Here is an 18,170-nt window from a genome sequence, read left to right as displayed (position 1 = left end):
GAACATCCACTTGACTTGAAGATTACAAACATGCACCACATTACAAAACATAATTTTTTAATAGCGAAACAAACACTGGTATATTATAGGGCAAGACGTTTCATTTCCATTAAGTTTTAAGATGAAACAAAGGTTCAGAAGAATTTCACATTTATGGGTCCTGCTTCAAAATCTGTCCTCCAATCCTATAGATCAAGGATTAGGCCACCTGGTAAATATTTTAGGCTTTGAGGGCCTAGTTCTCTGTTGCATGTTCTTTTCTGTTTTGGTTTTTATTTGTTGTTTTTATTTTGTTTTCCAACCTTTACAAATGTAAACATCCTTCTTAGCTCACAGTCCTTTCCATAGTCTGCCCCTGCTCAGGACATTCTATTTACATTTCCCTCTGACTCTCAGAGTTCTTTAGTGGACATATTTGAGAAACACTGGATTGGCTGTTTCCCAGGTCTCTGTCCTCACAATTAAGTGTGTCCTTTGGTAGAATGGAGTAGAATAAAATGATGGACAGAAATTTTGACCTATGTTGTAGTCTGTCTGCAGTAATTATTTGATACTAGAGCTCTGTTTAGAGTCAGTGAGGGGAGAAAAAAACAAAAAACAAAAGTCCAAAATTGTAACTGTTATCCACAGGAGATTATGCTCTATTTTGAAGATATGGATGTTATTTATTTAGGGCTAATGGTTACATCTACTATATAATACTTAAGGGAAAGCCCTAAAAATAACCCCCACACTGATCTTCCTTACCTCATATACTCAGCTGATTACCAAATCCTATAATTTTTGCATCCTCCCTAATTCTGCCCTGTTTCTCTCTCAAAGCTCAATCCAAAGGTGTGTTGTTATTACACTTTCTTTAATTAACTAGGACTCTGGTTATTACTTCCTCTCCCCCATGCCCAGCAAACTTGTGCCGTATTACTGCTATTATATTTATCTCATAGGTTTTTTCATGTCTTTGCCTTCAGTTGATTTCCAAGCACCTTGTGCTCACCTTCGTCCTATTTATATTAGTGTCTGGTACCCATTAGATTGCTAGAAACACAGAACATACCTAACAAACATGGTTATAAGAATGGGTAAATACCTACACAGGTGTTTTCAGCTCAGGAGGTAGCCAGCCCATTCTGTTGGGACATGCCTTGTCAAGGTTCTGTGCATTTGCTATACATGGTTTAAAGTCTGTTAAGCCAGACTGTGCTGTATTCCTGTTTTGTTAATAAAGTTCAAAGCCAGATTGTTAAAAGCAATCTTATTGAATCTATATTTAAACTTTTACAATGAAATTCCTTTAGAAAACTAATTCTGTTAGAAGCTCACCTATCCCACAGGTAGCATGTCCTTAGGAAACTTTGTCTGCATTTGAAAATCTGCATTCTGAGGCCTTCTGTCTAAAAGACCAGTTATCTAAGCAAGGAGAATCTTCTCTATTAGATGTTTTCCTCTAAATATTCTTATGTGGCATCTTTCTAGATAACAGGAAGGGAAAACTTGAGTAGTAGGGAGGGCGTGATACAAATTCCCCTTTATGGTTATTGCTGATCAGTTGCATGCCCGGAAGCACAGCAATGTAATTAGATATTCTCTGCCGTTTTATCTTTTTGGTATAACCCTAGTTTTTATTCTTCTGTCTATAAATGTTTAATCTCCCATTTTCACCTTCCTGAGATGTTTGCCTTAATATTCTACAATGATGAATTCCTGCAATGTGACTTTCATAAATATGATGACTTGTGCTGTGAATACTGAAAGCCTTCATCCAGTTTGAGGCCACCCCAGTTGCATGGCTAGCAGTATATCTTAACTAATATCCAAACTGGTGGTTTTCTTTCCGTTTACAAATTATCTCTCTTTCTGAGCCTTATGCAGTTGGAGTTAATGAAGAGAGAACAAAACTTTTAAGACAATCAGGCCATGTTAATATCAATGTCAAGACATTATCAAGGTCAAAAGTGAAAAGTTGGTTTTCCTCTCCTCTTCATTTTGCAACTTCTCTCATTTTCCCAACATGTAGCCTTTTCATGAGGCCCTGCTTTGTCATTTTTCTAAGGTCTTGCCATTCATGTATTAATATCTGTATTCCTTGATTTTAAATATTGGACAGTATTTACCTTTTCCTTTGAAAGTTGAAGAGAAATTGACATTTTTGTAGCTTCTCTCATTTCTCCCCCATTTTGATATACAACTATACATACACACATGAATTGCCAAAGTATATGTCACACTCTCTTCTGTAACTATAGTAATTATATAAATGTATATTATATGTATGGTATTGTAATTGTATAAATACTATTCCCTACAGAACTGCTTAGTAGTGTGAGCAGCCATAGATAGAGGAGGGTATGTAATCCTATTTTACTAAATCCCTGTGGCTTAAGGGAGAATGACACAAATGTCAGTATCCAAGAGAATCTCTTAATATGTTTTAACCTTTTCACTTCCTCTACTTCACACTTGTCTGGCAAACATATGAGAGGCATAACTTTTCCTTCTTGTATTTTTTTAAAATTTGCCTGGACTATGTCCTGAAAAAAATTTTGTCAACATAGTGTGCCTACCTAGTAAACCTTCTGAATGCTTTAATTTTTTGTAAATCTTTCATTCTTAATTGATAATTTTGTTTAATATAAAAGGCTAGATTTAAAACCAAGTTCCCTCCGGAAGCATTATTCCATTTTCCATATTATTTGTATTGATTGGAAGACTTCATGTTTGTTAGATTAGATTCTTACTGGTAAGTTGTCTTGCTTCTCTTTTTGGAAGATCTTAGAGTTTTCTTGGAGCTTTGGAATTTCATCAGTATGTACCCTTACAGAAAAATTCTGCTCAGCAATTAATAGGACTGCTCAATCTGAAAACTAACATCTTTTTTCACTTGTTATTTAAACAGACTTTAAATAACAGAAATAACAGAGCAAATTCTGTTATTTCTTTGCCCTTTCCCCCCTCCCTTCCATTATCTTTTTTTTTTTTCATCTTCAGGATCTTTTTCCAAATTTTGGATGAAGTTTTACCCTTATGGTCTAACTTTCAATACTCTTGACTTATCTAGTAATTTCCATCTCTTGGGCTTGATATTCTACATTCTGAGAGGCATTCTTAACTTTTATCTTCTAGATCACTAGCCTGGTTTTTAGCCCTATGCTATACTGCTTTTTATTCTTTTTATCAACTTTTTAATTTGGCAGTCAGACTTAATTTTCAGGAGCTCTTTTGTTTCTTATTATTCCTTTAAAAATGGTGGCTTGTTCTTGTTTTGTGAATGCAGCGTTTTCTTTAATCTCTCCAAGGATATTAGTTAAAAAGCCTTTTTTCAAGCTTCTTATATTCTATAAGTTATCTCTGTGTTCTCCAGCATTAGTTCTAGGTGTTGGTTTTTGCCTTTCTTTCTTAGGAGCCAGCTTGGCTTCCCCCAGTAACTCACAGTCCTGCTTTCCGTTGAGCAGGAGGGATAAGTAAGACTGTATAAAGGAGAAGGGCAGCACAGAAGTCGAATGGAACTCCTCAGGTGCCCACGAAAGAGCCACACCCAGGCAGCAATGGACTTCAGTGTGTGTCCCTCCAGGGTGAACTTTCTTTCCATTTTTCCCTTTCTGTGACTCATGTGGGGTCCAGGGTGATCACAGACTCTACTGGCCTCTCTCAAGCCCCTGTAGCCTCACCAGGAGTTTTCAGCACATAGGCAGCGAGCGTTCTTTGGAGAGCACTTCTCTGGAACTCTGGGCACACTGGGAAGAAAACTGTCAAAGCCATTAAAAATGTACTTCTTTTTTACATTGATTGCCCTGCCATAGCCTGCTCCAGATTGTTGTGTTCATTGTCTTAGGCTTGTGGTTTCTGTGCAGGTTCCTTGGGAAGGACTGTTATTCTGTTGGTTTGGACTGTGGTTTCCCCTGCTGTGTTTTCTCTACCTGTTTGGTTGTATTTGTTTTATATATTCTGGGTATTTCTTAAAATTTTATGGCTGGTTCCTGTTCCTAAATTTTTTCCCCTCCAGTTTAAATTGGCTCTTGGGTAAGAGGGGAGGTAGATATATTTGCTTGCTTTGCTGTCTTGAACCCGTATGATCAGACATGAATTAGGAATTTGAGATTCTCACCTTTGGGTTTACTCATATTTTGGTATTTGGTATTAAAATTGCCAAATGAAGCTATTTAGATAACTGCGTCTTACCTATCCTGCTAGAATTGAAATCGTCTACTATTTTTTTCTTTCTATAGCAAGATATCATAAAGTAGACTATAGCATTAACAACCCTTATCCAGTAAATCAAGAAATTCTGCTCAGCGGCTACCTCTGGCTTGAAAGAAAATTTGAGAAGCAGCCTCTGTCCATTGTAAGCAGCTGCAGCAACTCCTATAGTCTTAAAAAATTGCTTTTTAAAAAATGTTCTTCTTTTGGGTAAGCCAAATTTACTTCGGCTCATTTAGAATTGATTGCTGCTGCGCCATTTCCTTATTGTTTTTGTTCCCTCCAGCCTCCTGTTTGGTTATGTCCTTGGCATGAAGAAATAATGTGGGCCTGTCAGTTAATTGTGATTGACTTAGCTGTGGAAAGCAATACAGCTTATCAGACTGGCTGCTGTGGGCTTTCCTAACTGTTCTCTCCAAGGACACTGAAAGGGCAAAGAACATTAAGGTGTTTGTCTCAGATGCTTGCTTAGTCCATAATGGTCTAATCAGAGTGCACAGATAATGTCCTTAAGTCAGTTTTGAGGAGGAATAAAACTGTTGTTAACTCTACCTGTTGTAGATTTTACCATGAGCTTAGAAATATCTCTAACATTGGTTTTTACTTGAACATAAACAGAAGTATAGGTGATGGGAGATTGAAAACAAAACTCTTTAGCTTGGTATGTTCTTAAAATTACAGCATTTAGATAAATGTTCCCTTAGTGAGTTAGAGTAGCTTGGTTATTGTATTATCTATACAGTTGAGAGATTTTTCTTTTTGTCAGCAGTTGGCATTAGAAACAAAGTGAATTTTTTGACCTTTGTCTTAAATGGAATGAAAATGTACCAGCTTCTGAAATGGGCAATTTTACCTTGAATATGATTTGTGTGGTTATATCTTTCTGCAAAGTAAATATTTACTAATCATTATATTCTCTAGGTATAGAAGGTTGATTGTCCTGAAATGTGCAATCTACAGATGTATATTTACAAAACACTTTAGGGAGAGTGCCTTTGACTACAGTGAGCCTGTTTGGAAACTTTATGTGAGTTTTAAAAATACAATTCTTTTAACCTTTGTAGTAGCAACCCTAATGTATTTTTTAAATATATATAAGCCTGACAAGTAAAAAAAAAAGTGATGAGAAAGCAGATGTTTTTCTTTTATTTTAGAATGCTTACAACAATAAGAATTTATATCTTAATAGGAAGTAGTTTTAAATTTTTTTTTGATACTCACTTTTTTTCACTTTTTTAAAAAAATTATACTCAAGTTCTGGGGTACATGTGCAGATCATGCAGGATTGTTACATAGGTATACACAAGCCATGGTGGTTTGCTGCATCCGTCTTCAATTATTTCACATGCAATTTAACGTATCTCTATCATATCTACTTTTTGCTTAAACATGACAAAGAAAATATTAATAGTTTCACTTTTTATTTACATACTTTAGGATTCATCAGGCCACTCAAAAACTTTTGAATGTTAGAAAGTAAATTTTCCACACAATTATGTAAAACTGGTAAATAACAGAATAGAAATGGGATTTACTTAAATGTTACTATCATGATGTACCTAAAACATGGCATGTCAGTCATTAATTAACAAATGCAATTCATCTGTCTACATGAGAGAAATTATTGGTAACCTGGTGTGTGTCAGATACTAGTCGCTGACTTTTAAAAGTGATTTTCTTTAAGTCATTCTGCTTTTCAAGCTAATTACCAAATTTAATATTTGTCATTTGGAAGGAGTTAATTACCTTAAATAAAAATTTTTCTTTTGGGTGAATACTGTTCAATTTTTAGGTAAGAAGCACCCTGACAGCAATAGTGGTAGGGCACTGAGTTAAAGGTTCATAAAATAAAATAATGCTTATAATTATTATGATAGAAATATAGCTTAAGCAAAATCTTTCTTTCTAAAAGTAGGAAATATTGCCATTCTGAGATTTCTAGACATCTGACATTTCTAAATACCTTTCTTGGTGACTGAAACTTTAAGAATGATTTCAATTTAATATGGACAAATGGATTATTGATAATGTTACATATTTCCTCTACATCAAAGAAAATATTATATATACTTTTTTTTTTGAGACAAAGTCTTGCTCTGTCACCCAGGCTGGAGTACAGTGGTGCTATCCTAGCTCACTACAGCCTCAAAATGTGTCTATTTTATAGGTGTTGTTTTATATATATGACACTTGCATTGAGAATTTACCTTATCTCCAATTTTGTGATTTGGGGAATTGGGATCATTTTAAGATGAAGGTTTTTAATTATAAACACTGAAACCTAAAATATAAACATTGTCTCATTATACCTTGCCTTTTGCTCTTTTACATGCACAATACTTTCATGTTACCACTTAAATCTTTTGAAAGTAGAATTCATACAACTTTTACAGAGATTGAGTGAGGTATTGTTTCTTATGTTTTATTTTTTACATTTCATTAGCTTTTCTTTCCTGCATTTCACCCTGACATTAGAGTTATTTGTTTTTGTTTTTGTTTTGACACAAGCCCCTCCTCACTCTGTCAGTCACGCAGGCTGGAGTGCACTGGTGTGATTGATCATCACTCACTGCATGCAGCCTTGAACTCTGGGGCTCAACTGGTCCTCTCACCTCAGCCTCCCAAGTAGCTGAGGCTGCAGGCATGTGCCACCATCCCTGGCTAATTTTTATATTTTTTGTAGAGACAGGGTCTTGGTGTGTTGCCCAGGCTGGTCTCAAACTCCTGGCCTCAAACGATCCTCACACCTCAGCCTCCCAAAGCCCTGGGATTCCAGGTGTGAGCCACCCCAAATGACCACATAAGATATTTTTAATCACATAGAGACAGATGGTAGCCTTTTAAAACTTAAGAACAGGGATAGCATTTTGATGACCAAGTTACTAGCCCTCAGTTTTTTTCTTCTTACTAATATTTCTTCCCTTACCTATTCAATTAAACAAGACAAGGTCAATTTCCAAATAAATAACTGCAGGAACAGGAATACCTAGGCTGAGCTTTATGCCTGGTCACAGCTAACAGTCCATTTAGGAGCAACTCTACTGGATTCTTCTTTATTTTATAGAATTCTAGAGTTCCAAGAGATTTCATTAGTATTCTGATACAGAAAGGAAGAAAGTCTTAGAAGGTTAAAGGGGTTGATCAAGGTCATAGATAACTCATGGTTTGCCGAACATCACATCCACAGTTGACTAAACATATACGCCACTCATTTTCCCAGAAATGAATCTTTGGTTGCACCAGACAGTGGTTGGTGCAAGTAGAAGTATAAGACCCCTCTTGGCTGGGCATGGTGGCTCATGCCTGTAATCTCAGCACTTTGGGAGGCCGAGGCAGGAAGATTGCTTGAGCCCCGGAGTTCAAGATCAGCCTGGGCAACATAATGAGAGCTCCTGTCTACAAAGAGGTGGTCTCTCTGTAGAGGGGGTTATCTCTACAATAACTTCTCTGTAGAGGGGTTATCGCTACAATAATTTCTTTCATCTACATAGATGAATTTTTTAATTTTTTTATATAGAAAATGAAAAAAAAAAAAAAGGCTGGGTGTGGTGCCGTGTACCTGTGGTCCCAGCTATTTGGTAGGCTGAGATGGGAGGATCGCTTGAGCCCAGAAGGTCAAGGCTGCAGTGAGCCATGAACACACCATTGCACTCCAGTCTGAGTCACAGAGTTACACCTTGTCTCAACAACAACAAAAAAGATCCTTCTTCTCCCTAAACCTGATAAATTAGAGCCAGGCCATGTAGGGCCTTTCACATTAGATTAAGGATTTTAGTCTATGGGACCTTTCACATTACATTAAGGACTTTAGTCTATAGGGCCTTTCACATTACATTAAGGATTTTAGTCTATAGGGCCTTTCATATTACATTAAGGATTTTAGTCTGTATCTTACAAGCAGTGAGAAGTCTTGAAGGAAAGGATTTAAGCAAAGGGTGAGATCAAATCTGCCTTTTTAAAAATCAGTCTGTCCTCACTTTGAAAGAATGATGGGGTAGAAATAGCGAGATTAGACAAAGGTTGATAAGTTGGGGTGCTGTTGCAGAAGTCTAGCTTGGATCAGGTTGGTAGAGATCAATGTGGAAAAACTGAGAGGCTTAAGGGATATACAAAATAGTGGTTGAAGGAAGAAAAGAGTCCTATGATGCATTGATTTCTGATTTATAGGGGCTGTTATATGGTGGTGCCATTTTCTGGGATGTCCAGTTTGTGGAGTAGAAGATCATGAATTGTGGTTTTAGACCTGTTATGTTTAAGAGTCTGTGAACAGTTAGTGGCTTTTGTGGAACCAGGGCTCAGAGGAGAGGTCAGGGTAAGAGATGTGAATTTAATCAGGGCCATGGCTGTGAATGAGCTTCCCTAGGGAAAGACTTTCAACTGAGTAGAGGCTGAATATGGTATAGAGAGAACAGGTATACTAAGTTTCATACAGTGGATAGCTTTTTTTTTTTTCCGAGATAGAGTCTTGCTTTGTCACCCAGGCTGGAGTGCAGTGGCACAATCTTGGCTCACTGCAACCTTCACCTCCCGGTTCAAGCAATTCTTCTGCCTCAGCATCCTGAGTACCTGAGACTACATACAGGTGAGCGGCACCATACCTGGCTAATTTTTGTATTTTTAGTAGAGATAGGGTTTCGCCTTATTGGCCAGGCTGGTCTTGAACTCCTGACCTCCTGATCCACCTGCCTTGGTCTCCGAGAGTGCTGAGATTACAGGCGTGAGCCACTGTGCCCAGCCATATAGTGGATGTCTTAAAGGATGGAACAAAGCTAGCTTTGTTCTCTTCCTCCTCTTACCACATTCAGTATAGTCCACAAATTGTCAGGTAGAGAAAGTATGTTCTGAAAAGAATTATTTCTTTAACTGAGGGAATTGTTACTCAACTCTTTGGAAATAGCTTCATTACAAAGAATGTAACATTTTCAGTTCATAAGATTTTTCCTGTATTGCATGTCAAACTTTGACCTGTTTTGTGGCATAGCTAGGATTGTATTTTGTCTTATAAGAAATTACAAATTTTTTTTACAAATTCCATGAAATCTGTACATCCTAGAGCCATTAGGAACCTTCACTTGCTTAGTTGACATCTTTATTCAATGTCTCATATAGTTTCTCAAACATTACATGTTGAATTTCAATTCCAACCTTCCCTTTGGATATTCTTTATTCTCTAGTCTTTTTCATCAAGCCAGAAAGCTCAGAGCTACTTTAATTCTTACTTTTCTCTAATCTCCCCCATCAAATCCACAACCAAGTAGGATCAGTTCTACCCCTAAATGTATCTGCAGCCTGTCTACTGCCCTCTGCCATCACTCCGGCTGCCACCGTCGCTTACTGCAATTGCCAAAGGACTTTACTAACTTTTCCCCGCTATCATTTTTGCTGCCCTCTTTGTGAGCCATTCTCCGCACAGTTATTTAGGTGTTTTCTAAAAGAAACTAGATCATTTTGCTCCCTTGCAAACCCTTATATGATTTCTTTTGGTACTTAAGATAAAATTCAAGATCATTTTCTTGGTTTACACAGCCCAGCATATGTTGATCCCTGTCCACCCTGCCAGCTTCACTCTTCACTAGTGCTGTTTCCTGCCCAGAATGCCCTCATCCCAGTCCTTCACTTGGCTAACTCTACTCATCCTTCAGATAGAAGCTTACCTGCCAGTTTTCAAAGAAGACTTGGCCAAATCTCTCTTTTCAGACAAGTTGCTGCTTCTTGGCTTGGTCAAGGAAGGCCTCTGTTTAGAGCTGATCCTAAATGGCAAAAGGAGCAGCCCATGCAAAGCCTGAGCCTACTGCCTTCCAAACCATGAGATTCAGTTGCTAAAGCTTTTGGAGAAGAGGGTCTGTACACAGAATCAAATAATTCCAAGATTTTTAATCAGACAAGGCATGCTTTTCAAGAAGCAAATCTCTACAAGTTTAGATTTCTAGATAGGTTTCTAAAGTACTAGTGATGCCATTGGCTTGGCTTAACAATGGATTCATTAGTGCTCAGTGACCCCAGCACAAGTGGTGCCCCATACTTGGTTTCCTTTTGGGCAGGATGCATCCTAGAGTACAAAAAGTGTGAATTTCAAGGTCAGTGAAACATGAACTCAGATACCAGTTCTCCCACTTATTAGCTGGACAATAATTGGACAACATATTTCTTTACTTTGGACAACATATTTCTTTACTTTGAGCCAGTCTCCAACCTGGCAGGCTGTGGTGGAGATTAAATGACATAATGTTTGTAAGGCACTTAACACAAAGCAAATGCCTAAAATGATTCTGATCATCATTCACTTACATCATTTACCCTTAGAATAAAGCTATCAAATTACCAATTTTAAGACTGATTTACATAAGATAAATGTAAATTTTTGAAAAGAAACAGTTGAACGAACACATTGCCCAGAATTCCTTGATGCTTTCTTGTGAAGGTAGGAAGAGAAAAATGATTCTATGTCTGAGGCAAAGGTAAATATTATAGAGAATATAGTTTCCTTTAGTTTTTATTTGATCTTTTTGTTCCCTCTAGGAGATAGTCTCAAAGAATGTGGGAAAACTTCAGAAGCAGAATAAGACACATGTTCATTGACACATGGAGACCTTTATGGCTTTGTTTACCCAGTGATTTTTTCAAAGCCCTAGATAACAAAATATCAAGAGTGGAGTTGGGAGGCAGCCTTCCATACTGAAGACCTAGAGTAAAATCTTAGGTCAGAGTGATTCCACACTGACCCACAAAGGAAAAGGAGTGTGTTTCTATTTCATTTCTGTTGTTAAATGTCTTACATTTTAATCTTGTTTAGGTTTTGGATTAAAAACTTGTTACATTCTTTGTCATACTAAAAGAAATTTTTACATGCAAGCAGACTAATTCAGCAGATTTATTTAGCTTTTCCCTGTTCTGGATGGAGCGATGGCACATATTTTACTTTCATAAAGAATTTGTCCAAAGCATCAAATATAAAGATAATTTTTTTATTTTCTCCTTCCCTTTTTTTCTAGGATTATGACAGTTTTTTTGAATCCAAGGAAAGCAACACAGTCTTTTCATTTTTGGGCCTGAAACCACGGTTGGCATCAAAGGTAGGTAAATCTTTTCTTATTCTTGTTTTAGAATTCATCTTTTTTGAATTATTCTTAGACATGGAGAGTGAAGGTATTAGTGGAATGCATATATAGTGTCTTAGATTTGGGGGTTTTGCTTCCTCTGATGCATAATTAGAGACTACCCAGTGTTAAAACACACAACAGAGGCTAGTTTTTTTTTTCCAGTTTTTCAATTGTTGCTATAAATTAGAATATCACCTTATTTCTAATTTATACCCCATTCCTCCAAGAATTTAAGGTAGCAAAAAGTAGTAGATACTTTTGGTTTTAAATTGCAATTTTTTTTACTTCATATTTTTTGAAATAGCAGACTCAGAGTCATATTTAAAGGTTTTTTAAATGTACTTTCATTGGAGATGAGATGGTCCATAATAATAAATGGTCAACCTTGAAAAAAAATTCAGTTTCTTAATCAAAATATTTTGAAGCCACTTTATTAAGTCATATGTCTTTTAGAAAACATAAAGGAGCCAATATTTTCTCATGTTTAGAACTAAAAATGATGTGTGTTATCATAACTTTATTAAGCTTGTGGATTCACTTTCAAAATAAGAAAAAAAATTTCTTTATTAAGTAAGGTACTATTTTTGATATTATTTCTTCTTTTAAAACACACATTTTCTTTCTGATTATGAAGTAGCCTAGACTCATTTTTTTAAATTGGGAAAATATTTAAAAATGGTAAAATAGAGAATTAAAATCACCACCCAGAGCTAACCACATTGACATTTTTGTATATTTCCTTGCAATCTTTATATACATAGTAATTGAGGTTTTGAGTGTGTCTATTTTTAACACAACTGAAATAAAAGTACATTACCGAGAACTTTGATGTCTGAAAGTAATAGGTCTTTTGAGGCTACCCAGGATTTGTACCATCTCTGTCATACCTGTAGGAGGAAGGCAGGGACCCTCAATAACATAAATTATATACCAGCATCTGCAGTGTATAGCCAATGTGAAATCTTGCTTTGTTTTTACATCAGTAAGTCCACAGATGGTTGTGGGTGGTTTCCATGCACATGTTTTAAGCAGAGGCAAAACCCACACATACCGTATTTAAAGGTTCTTAAAACTATTTTTATAAAGATGGAACATTTGAATACTTGTTAGGAAAATTAGAGTATTTTTATAACATGTTTCATCTAAAGATATTAAAAGTCCGGATTTATCTTCAAAGAACTGGAAAAAACTAGGATGGGATAGTCTAATGGATGCATAAATCCAGTGGGCATCATTGTCTATGCAAAAACCTTTTAAAAAATACTGTGTGTTCCCATTTTTCCCAAATTTGTAAATTCCTTAGAGACTGTGAGCTGACTTTTTTATTCTTCAAAGAAATGTATTTTCTCAACAGTTTCTCAGGAAATCTATGATCTATGAAATTGACATTCTTACATGGTTTGTGGCCATAGTATTAAAGTTGATCTTGGTGCCACTGAAGTTAACTTGATTTCAGGGAGCCATCCCAAAGGTGGTGAGGGCCCTGGATACCGCCTCCATCCACCCACCATTTTCAGGGACCTGAATCAGTTGTCCCTGGGCAGAAGCACCTGGGACCAGAGCAGATGTCCATAGCACAAGGTCTGTGCCACTCTCCATGAACCATTTAGGGCTTGAAAGGCTAATAGCAACTCATACTTATAGGAACTCGTACTTCATCATTATATGAGAGAAGTGAAAATGTCTTCAGGAACAATTTAGCATTTTCTCCGTTTCTTTTATTTTTCACCTTGGTAGTGATTCATTATACAGTCTACAGTCTAAGGCTTTGACACAGGGTTCACAGGTTTAATGTACTAAAAGATGAAAGCCCTCTTTTCTCTTTTCCTTTCCTACCTGTTTAGTATACACGCATAAAAAACAGGGCAAGAAAGCCTATCAGGAAACATAAAGACAACATTAGCACCTATAATTGTGCTTACATGGTAGGAGAGGACATTCATGGGCCCAACAGGCACAGGTGCAGTGTAGGCTCTGACTGGGCTGCCCTCCAAAGTGGGCAGGCCAAAGGTAGGTTGGAGGTCTCTAGGTGATGGCCTGCAGGCTACATTGCCTCTGGATATGGTTTTTATCCTCTACAGAATTTTTAAAAGGATGTAAATGTTAGATGGTGTGGAAACTCTGGTGGGGGCAATGAGGGGCTCTCACTTTCCCCTGTGGTTGGCTGGAGCCCACAGTGGCTGGCCCACTGTGATACCTAACTAACTTTGAGAAAGGGAGGCCTTTTCACCAATAATTTTTAGGTAGAAAACTGTCAAAGTTAAAATTTAGTAGACTCCAAGAAGGGCCTGTTGTAGAAGATTATACTTTCAGATCCCTGCCTTTCAGGGGTGATAGTCAAAGTAGGTAACAACTGGTCTACACTGGGCGCTGACTGGCCATAGCTCAAGCAGGCCACGGAAGCCCTCTGTGCAAGGTGTCAGCTCTTTATCTGTTGGCTCAGGGGGCAGGGTGCAGGGGTGGCACTTGGGGGATTGGGGCACTGACTCTTTACTAACAGGTATGGTCATACTAGAGTGGTTCTTCATCTTGGGTTGCTGTTAACGAGCATCTCCACAGGCCCTTTGAGCAAGGTAACTCCCACCCAGTCATACGCAAGTGGAACAGTACCTGTGAGAGGAGTCCCAATAGGTCATTGAAAACATGTAGCTCTCTTTCCACTTTTGTATTTGGCAGGTCGGGTGGCTGTGATTTAAATCTGGGCTCTGATGCTGAAAGCCAGGATTTGCTCTTACCAATCACATGGGGGTGATTTGTTATGATTTCCAGCCTTTCTGTTCCTGACATTTAAAAACCCCTGCCAAGGGTGAATTTTCTTGTTGATGTAATGCAATAACTAGCATTGTTGTTGTTGGTTTTTTTTAAACAGGCAGAACCTTAGAGAAGAAGAGTGGAAGATGACGGAGATGCATTTTGAAGCACCCACTGGTACTCGCACACACATGCTTACCTAATGCATCACTGTGACAAAAGCCACACACATTACCAGTCACTTTGCTTGCTACGGAAAAGATGTTTTTGCAAGATGTGGATATAATGAGGATTGCATGATTGCTTTAAACCAAATCAGGTGGTGGATTTTTTTTCTTTCTTATTTTGCCTGCAGTTGCCTCACTCATTTGGAAATACTGACACCTGTTACAGGTGTACTTTCTTAATGACTGAAAGATAAGTGGGTATCAGAGAGAAAATGTTGGATCTGCCCTAGGTTATAGTAGATGCCAAAATTGCATAAACCCACTTCTCTTTAAGCTGCCTGGATTGTATCTTTGAAATTTGTCTGCCAGGCTGTTAGAATCTTTGAATCAGAAGGAAAAAAAAGTAGCATTGGTTGAAAAAGGGCATTGAAAAATTTGCTGCAGAATCACTTACAAGCATCATGATTCCCATGCTTTGTAATAACACCTGGTGAAAAGTTTGATATTATAGATTTGTTTTAGTAATGGAAACTCTTACCCCATATATTATCCAGGCTCCTGCAGATGTTTCCAAAAATCCCTGTTGCAACATCAAGTGATCAGAACTAAGTTACTAGGATGACAATAATTGCTATTTGAAATATATGCTTTATTTCTTGCAAGGGGCAAGTTTCACCTAAATGCCTAAAACTGCTTGAAAGATATATTTTAAGTGGTGCACTAATTAGATAGTAAATTTATAGGAAAATTGTCTGACTAGTATCTGAAGGCATTTTCAGCTCTAGCAATTTATTTATAATACGTAAGTATTCATATATTTTTTAATGCAGCTCCCTTAACAGACAGCTGCTGCTTCTATTTTGTGAAGGGATTATATTTTTTGAGAAAGGAATGTCTCAGTTAGATATATTTTGTGAACCCTTGAGTAGACATATTAAAATATACCAATATGGTAGTAAAATTTAGTTTTTCCTTGTGTTAGTTTTCATTTGCCTCTAACTTTGCTTGCTCATATTTCTGGCCAATGTACAGCCTAAGATTTTTCAGATTAATAGAGATACTTGTTCTGATTTCATATATGAGCAAAAGTAAGTTTTCAGAGCAATACATATGAGAAAGAGAGTGACTCGGAATTGTATTTGTCAAGGAAAATCTCTACTCCCATTGGAGTGGTTGTTGATAAACATCGAATGTGTCTACTTCATTAGAGCAGAGGATACTTTTCTGCATTCTTGTTCCTATAACAGGGATGCTTAATTTTTTAAAAAAACCTAAAGAGTTTTAAATTGCCAAACAGAAGAACAGCCTTGAATAGAATAAATTCTCAGAGGGCTGCCTAAACTATTTTATTCCTAGTATTCTGATTCTGGGCTTTTCATTATAATTGTGAGCAGAAAATTTGTAAGAAATTGAAAAAGCAGAAGAATTATAGCCCTGTCACATGTGCCCCCTTCCACCCCATGCCTTGCTAAATGTAGACTATTCTAAAGAACTTGTTGAATGCTAAGGCTGAAATCCCAACCTGAGATTTGTAATCCAGAAGGAAAGTGTGAGAGATTTCTACTTAACTGGAACAGACATATGATCCACAATTTTCTCTTCAAGGAAGGCTATTGTCAAATTATGGATATTACTGGTTAGTTGTCATTAAGTAAGATCCAGGTCAAATTCCATTTGACAAATCCCAGGGATTATCCAGGAATTTTTTTTTTAAACTGGATATTGTGTTTGAGTATGTGAATCTTCTGATAAAACTTAGAATTTCTTTTTAAGCAGTTGTAAAAATTGTCATGTTGTAATTCATTACTCAACTCAAATTTAGTCTACTCTTGCTAGTGGTTGCCAGGAACCAACTTGCTAAGGCTGAGGCTTTGCAAGTTAACTGTTGGGGTCAAAGTATGGATCAATAACATACTTGCTAGACAAAGAAAGCTACCCAGATTTGTCTCATAATTTTTGAGTTAACCACAGTATACCTATTATGGTTATAGTAAAAAGGCTAGTAGATAATAATCCTAAATTATCAACACAGTTATATATCATCTCCCTATACCATTTTTTTTTTTTTTTTTTTGATCAGCAAAGAAATACAGGAGACCAGCCTTGGGTGGTGCTGTACTTGTTATGAGTGAGGTAGAAGCACACTGTGTGACATTTACATGGTACCCAGGCTCCTCCGAGTACCAAGATGTTACCCTCTGGGACCACACTTAGTTCAGAGAATATGGTGTCCTTACCTGTATTCTTTTACCAGTTGAAGTCAAAACACGTAATAATGATTTTTTTGTTCCTTTCTTTAACTAGCTGCCTTTAGATTTTGATAATCACATTCTTAAAATCCTAGGAAAGAAGTAGATGAGAATTATAGGCACAGATTTCATATCAAGGGCATTTCAAGACAGAATTTTTATTTCCTATAGTAGGCTTGTTGGAACAAAGGAAATGTGCTGCTAAAAATCATATTATGCCATTTTAAAATTAGATAAAATACAGAGTGCCATCCTGTTAGGTGTATACAGACCAGAAGAAAATTTAGTTGGGAAAATACTTATTTTTCCAAATTCTGGTATTTTATTATAATCAAAGAAGAGAAAAGCAAGATTTTTTTCACCCTCAGACTCTAATATATTTTAGATTTATTTGTTTTATAGATTTAATTCAACACTCCACATAGGTTTTTTTATATTACATGAATTTAATGATAAACTTATTTTTGTCTCCTGTTATTGAAAGTACCAAAGCTTCTTTCTGTTTTGTTTGATTTTACTATAGGGTTTTGCTTTTTCTAGAGATACTTTTTATTTAACAGCTTTTGTTAAGTGTCAGGTTCCACTTTGTTTCGTATAATTATTGTTTTCAGATTTCAATTTGTATGTATTTGTCTTTTAAGGCATTGGTGAAATCTCAGTTTTTATATTCAGCATAAAGGAGAATAAATTCCAGAAAACACATATTCTGAAAATGGAGTGTTTGTTCCCTACCATTTTTAAAACATCTCTTAATTTTAGTTCTGTTTAGTTGGGAAACTGTGATTTTACTCTCACCTGGGAACCTCATGCATGAAAGCTACACATTAAATTGTGAAAATATAAACAGATCATGTGATCATTTGAGGAGCCAGGCATGAGGTCCTGCATGAGGGTGTTGGGAGGACACCACAGATTCATCTCAGATAGTGATGAGGACCAAGGATGGAGTTAAATTACTCAGCCCTGGGTTGGATGGGGTGGTTCAAGTGGATAACTGTGTGGTCTCCTGAGTATACTGAAACCACAGGCTGGTGGTGGCTATGTTCTCTGAACTGGGTGCAGAAAACAAGGGCAGAGTGGCTGCGACTCCTATTACCTTTGAGGCAGCCATGTCAGAAAGCAGAAGAAAACAACATTTCTAAAGGCATCGACTGAGGTTGATCTCATCACTGAACATTCAAGCCTTAAGCACCAGGACAGGAGGAGGATGGAGGAAGAGATGAGAGGGAACAGGCTGTAGGTTTGCAGAAACGTGTGAAACCATGAAATCAAAAAAGCAAAATGATTACTGCCTACTTGTGACTCAAATCTTTAGGGTTTTCCTAGTTCTTCTAGAAATACAAGCCAGGTTAGTTTGTTCATCCTTTCTGTCGGCATGGATCAAGCCCCTAAAATGTGGTAAGTATTGTTGGAGCAGGACAATATCTCTATTCTCAAATATGAGGGGAACAGAAACAAAGCAGTAGTTTTAGCCAGGGCTCAATGATAGAGTGGAGGTTATAGCCTCCAGGCTGTGATTCACTATTTGAAACATTAGATGTAATTTTTTTTTTGTTATAAGGTGTTTGAATTTTTAAGAAATTTCATACATGCAATGGAATATAGATATGTATATACACGTATAACATATATGCTAAAGTATAAAGAGTAATAATAATAATAAACAAACCCCTCTGTGCCTACCACCCACCTTATTGCCTTTCCTTTGA

At 36.9% G+C, this 18,170-nt stretch overlaps 1 protein-coding gene across 1 annotated transcript in view; it reads left to right on the top strand.

The window, feature by feature from the left end:
- The window catches only part of SH3BGRL2 (SH3 domain binding glutamate rich protein like 2), a 287,777-nt gene extending 270,612 nt beyond the window's left edge, over nucleotides 1–17,165 (top strand). The window contains exons 3-4 of the mRNA XM_012471793.2: nucleotides 11,187–11,267; nucleotides 14,164–17,165. Coding sequence (XP_012327216.1) covers nucleotides 11,187–11,267; nucleotides 14,164–14,175 — 93 coding nt within the window. The 3' untranslated portion in view covers nucleotides 14,176–17,165. The remainder of the gene's footprint in view (nucleotides 1–11,186; nucleotides 11,268–14,163) is intronic.
- The last annotated feature ends 1,005 nt before the right edge of the window (nucleotides 17,166–18,170 follow it).

The sequence above is a fragment of the Aotus nancymaae genome, unplaced genomic scaffold, assembly GCF_030222135.1.
Source record: "Aotus nancymaae isolate 86718 unplaced genomic scaffold, 86718_ANA_hifiasm-v0.15.2.pri h1tg000040l, whole genome shotgun sequence".
Classification (NCBI taxonomy): domain Eukaryota; kingdom Metazoa; phylum Chordata; class Mammalia; order Primates; family Aotidae; genus Aotus; species Aotus nancymaae.
This window is presented reverse-complemented; position numbering and strand designations above follow the sequence as displayed.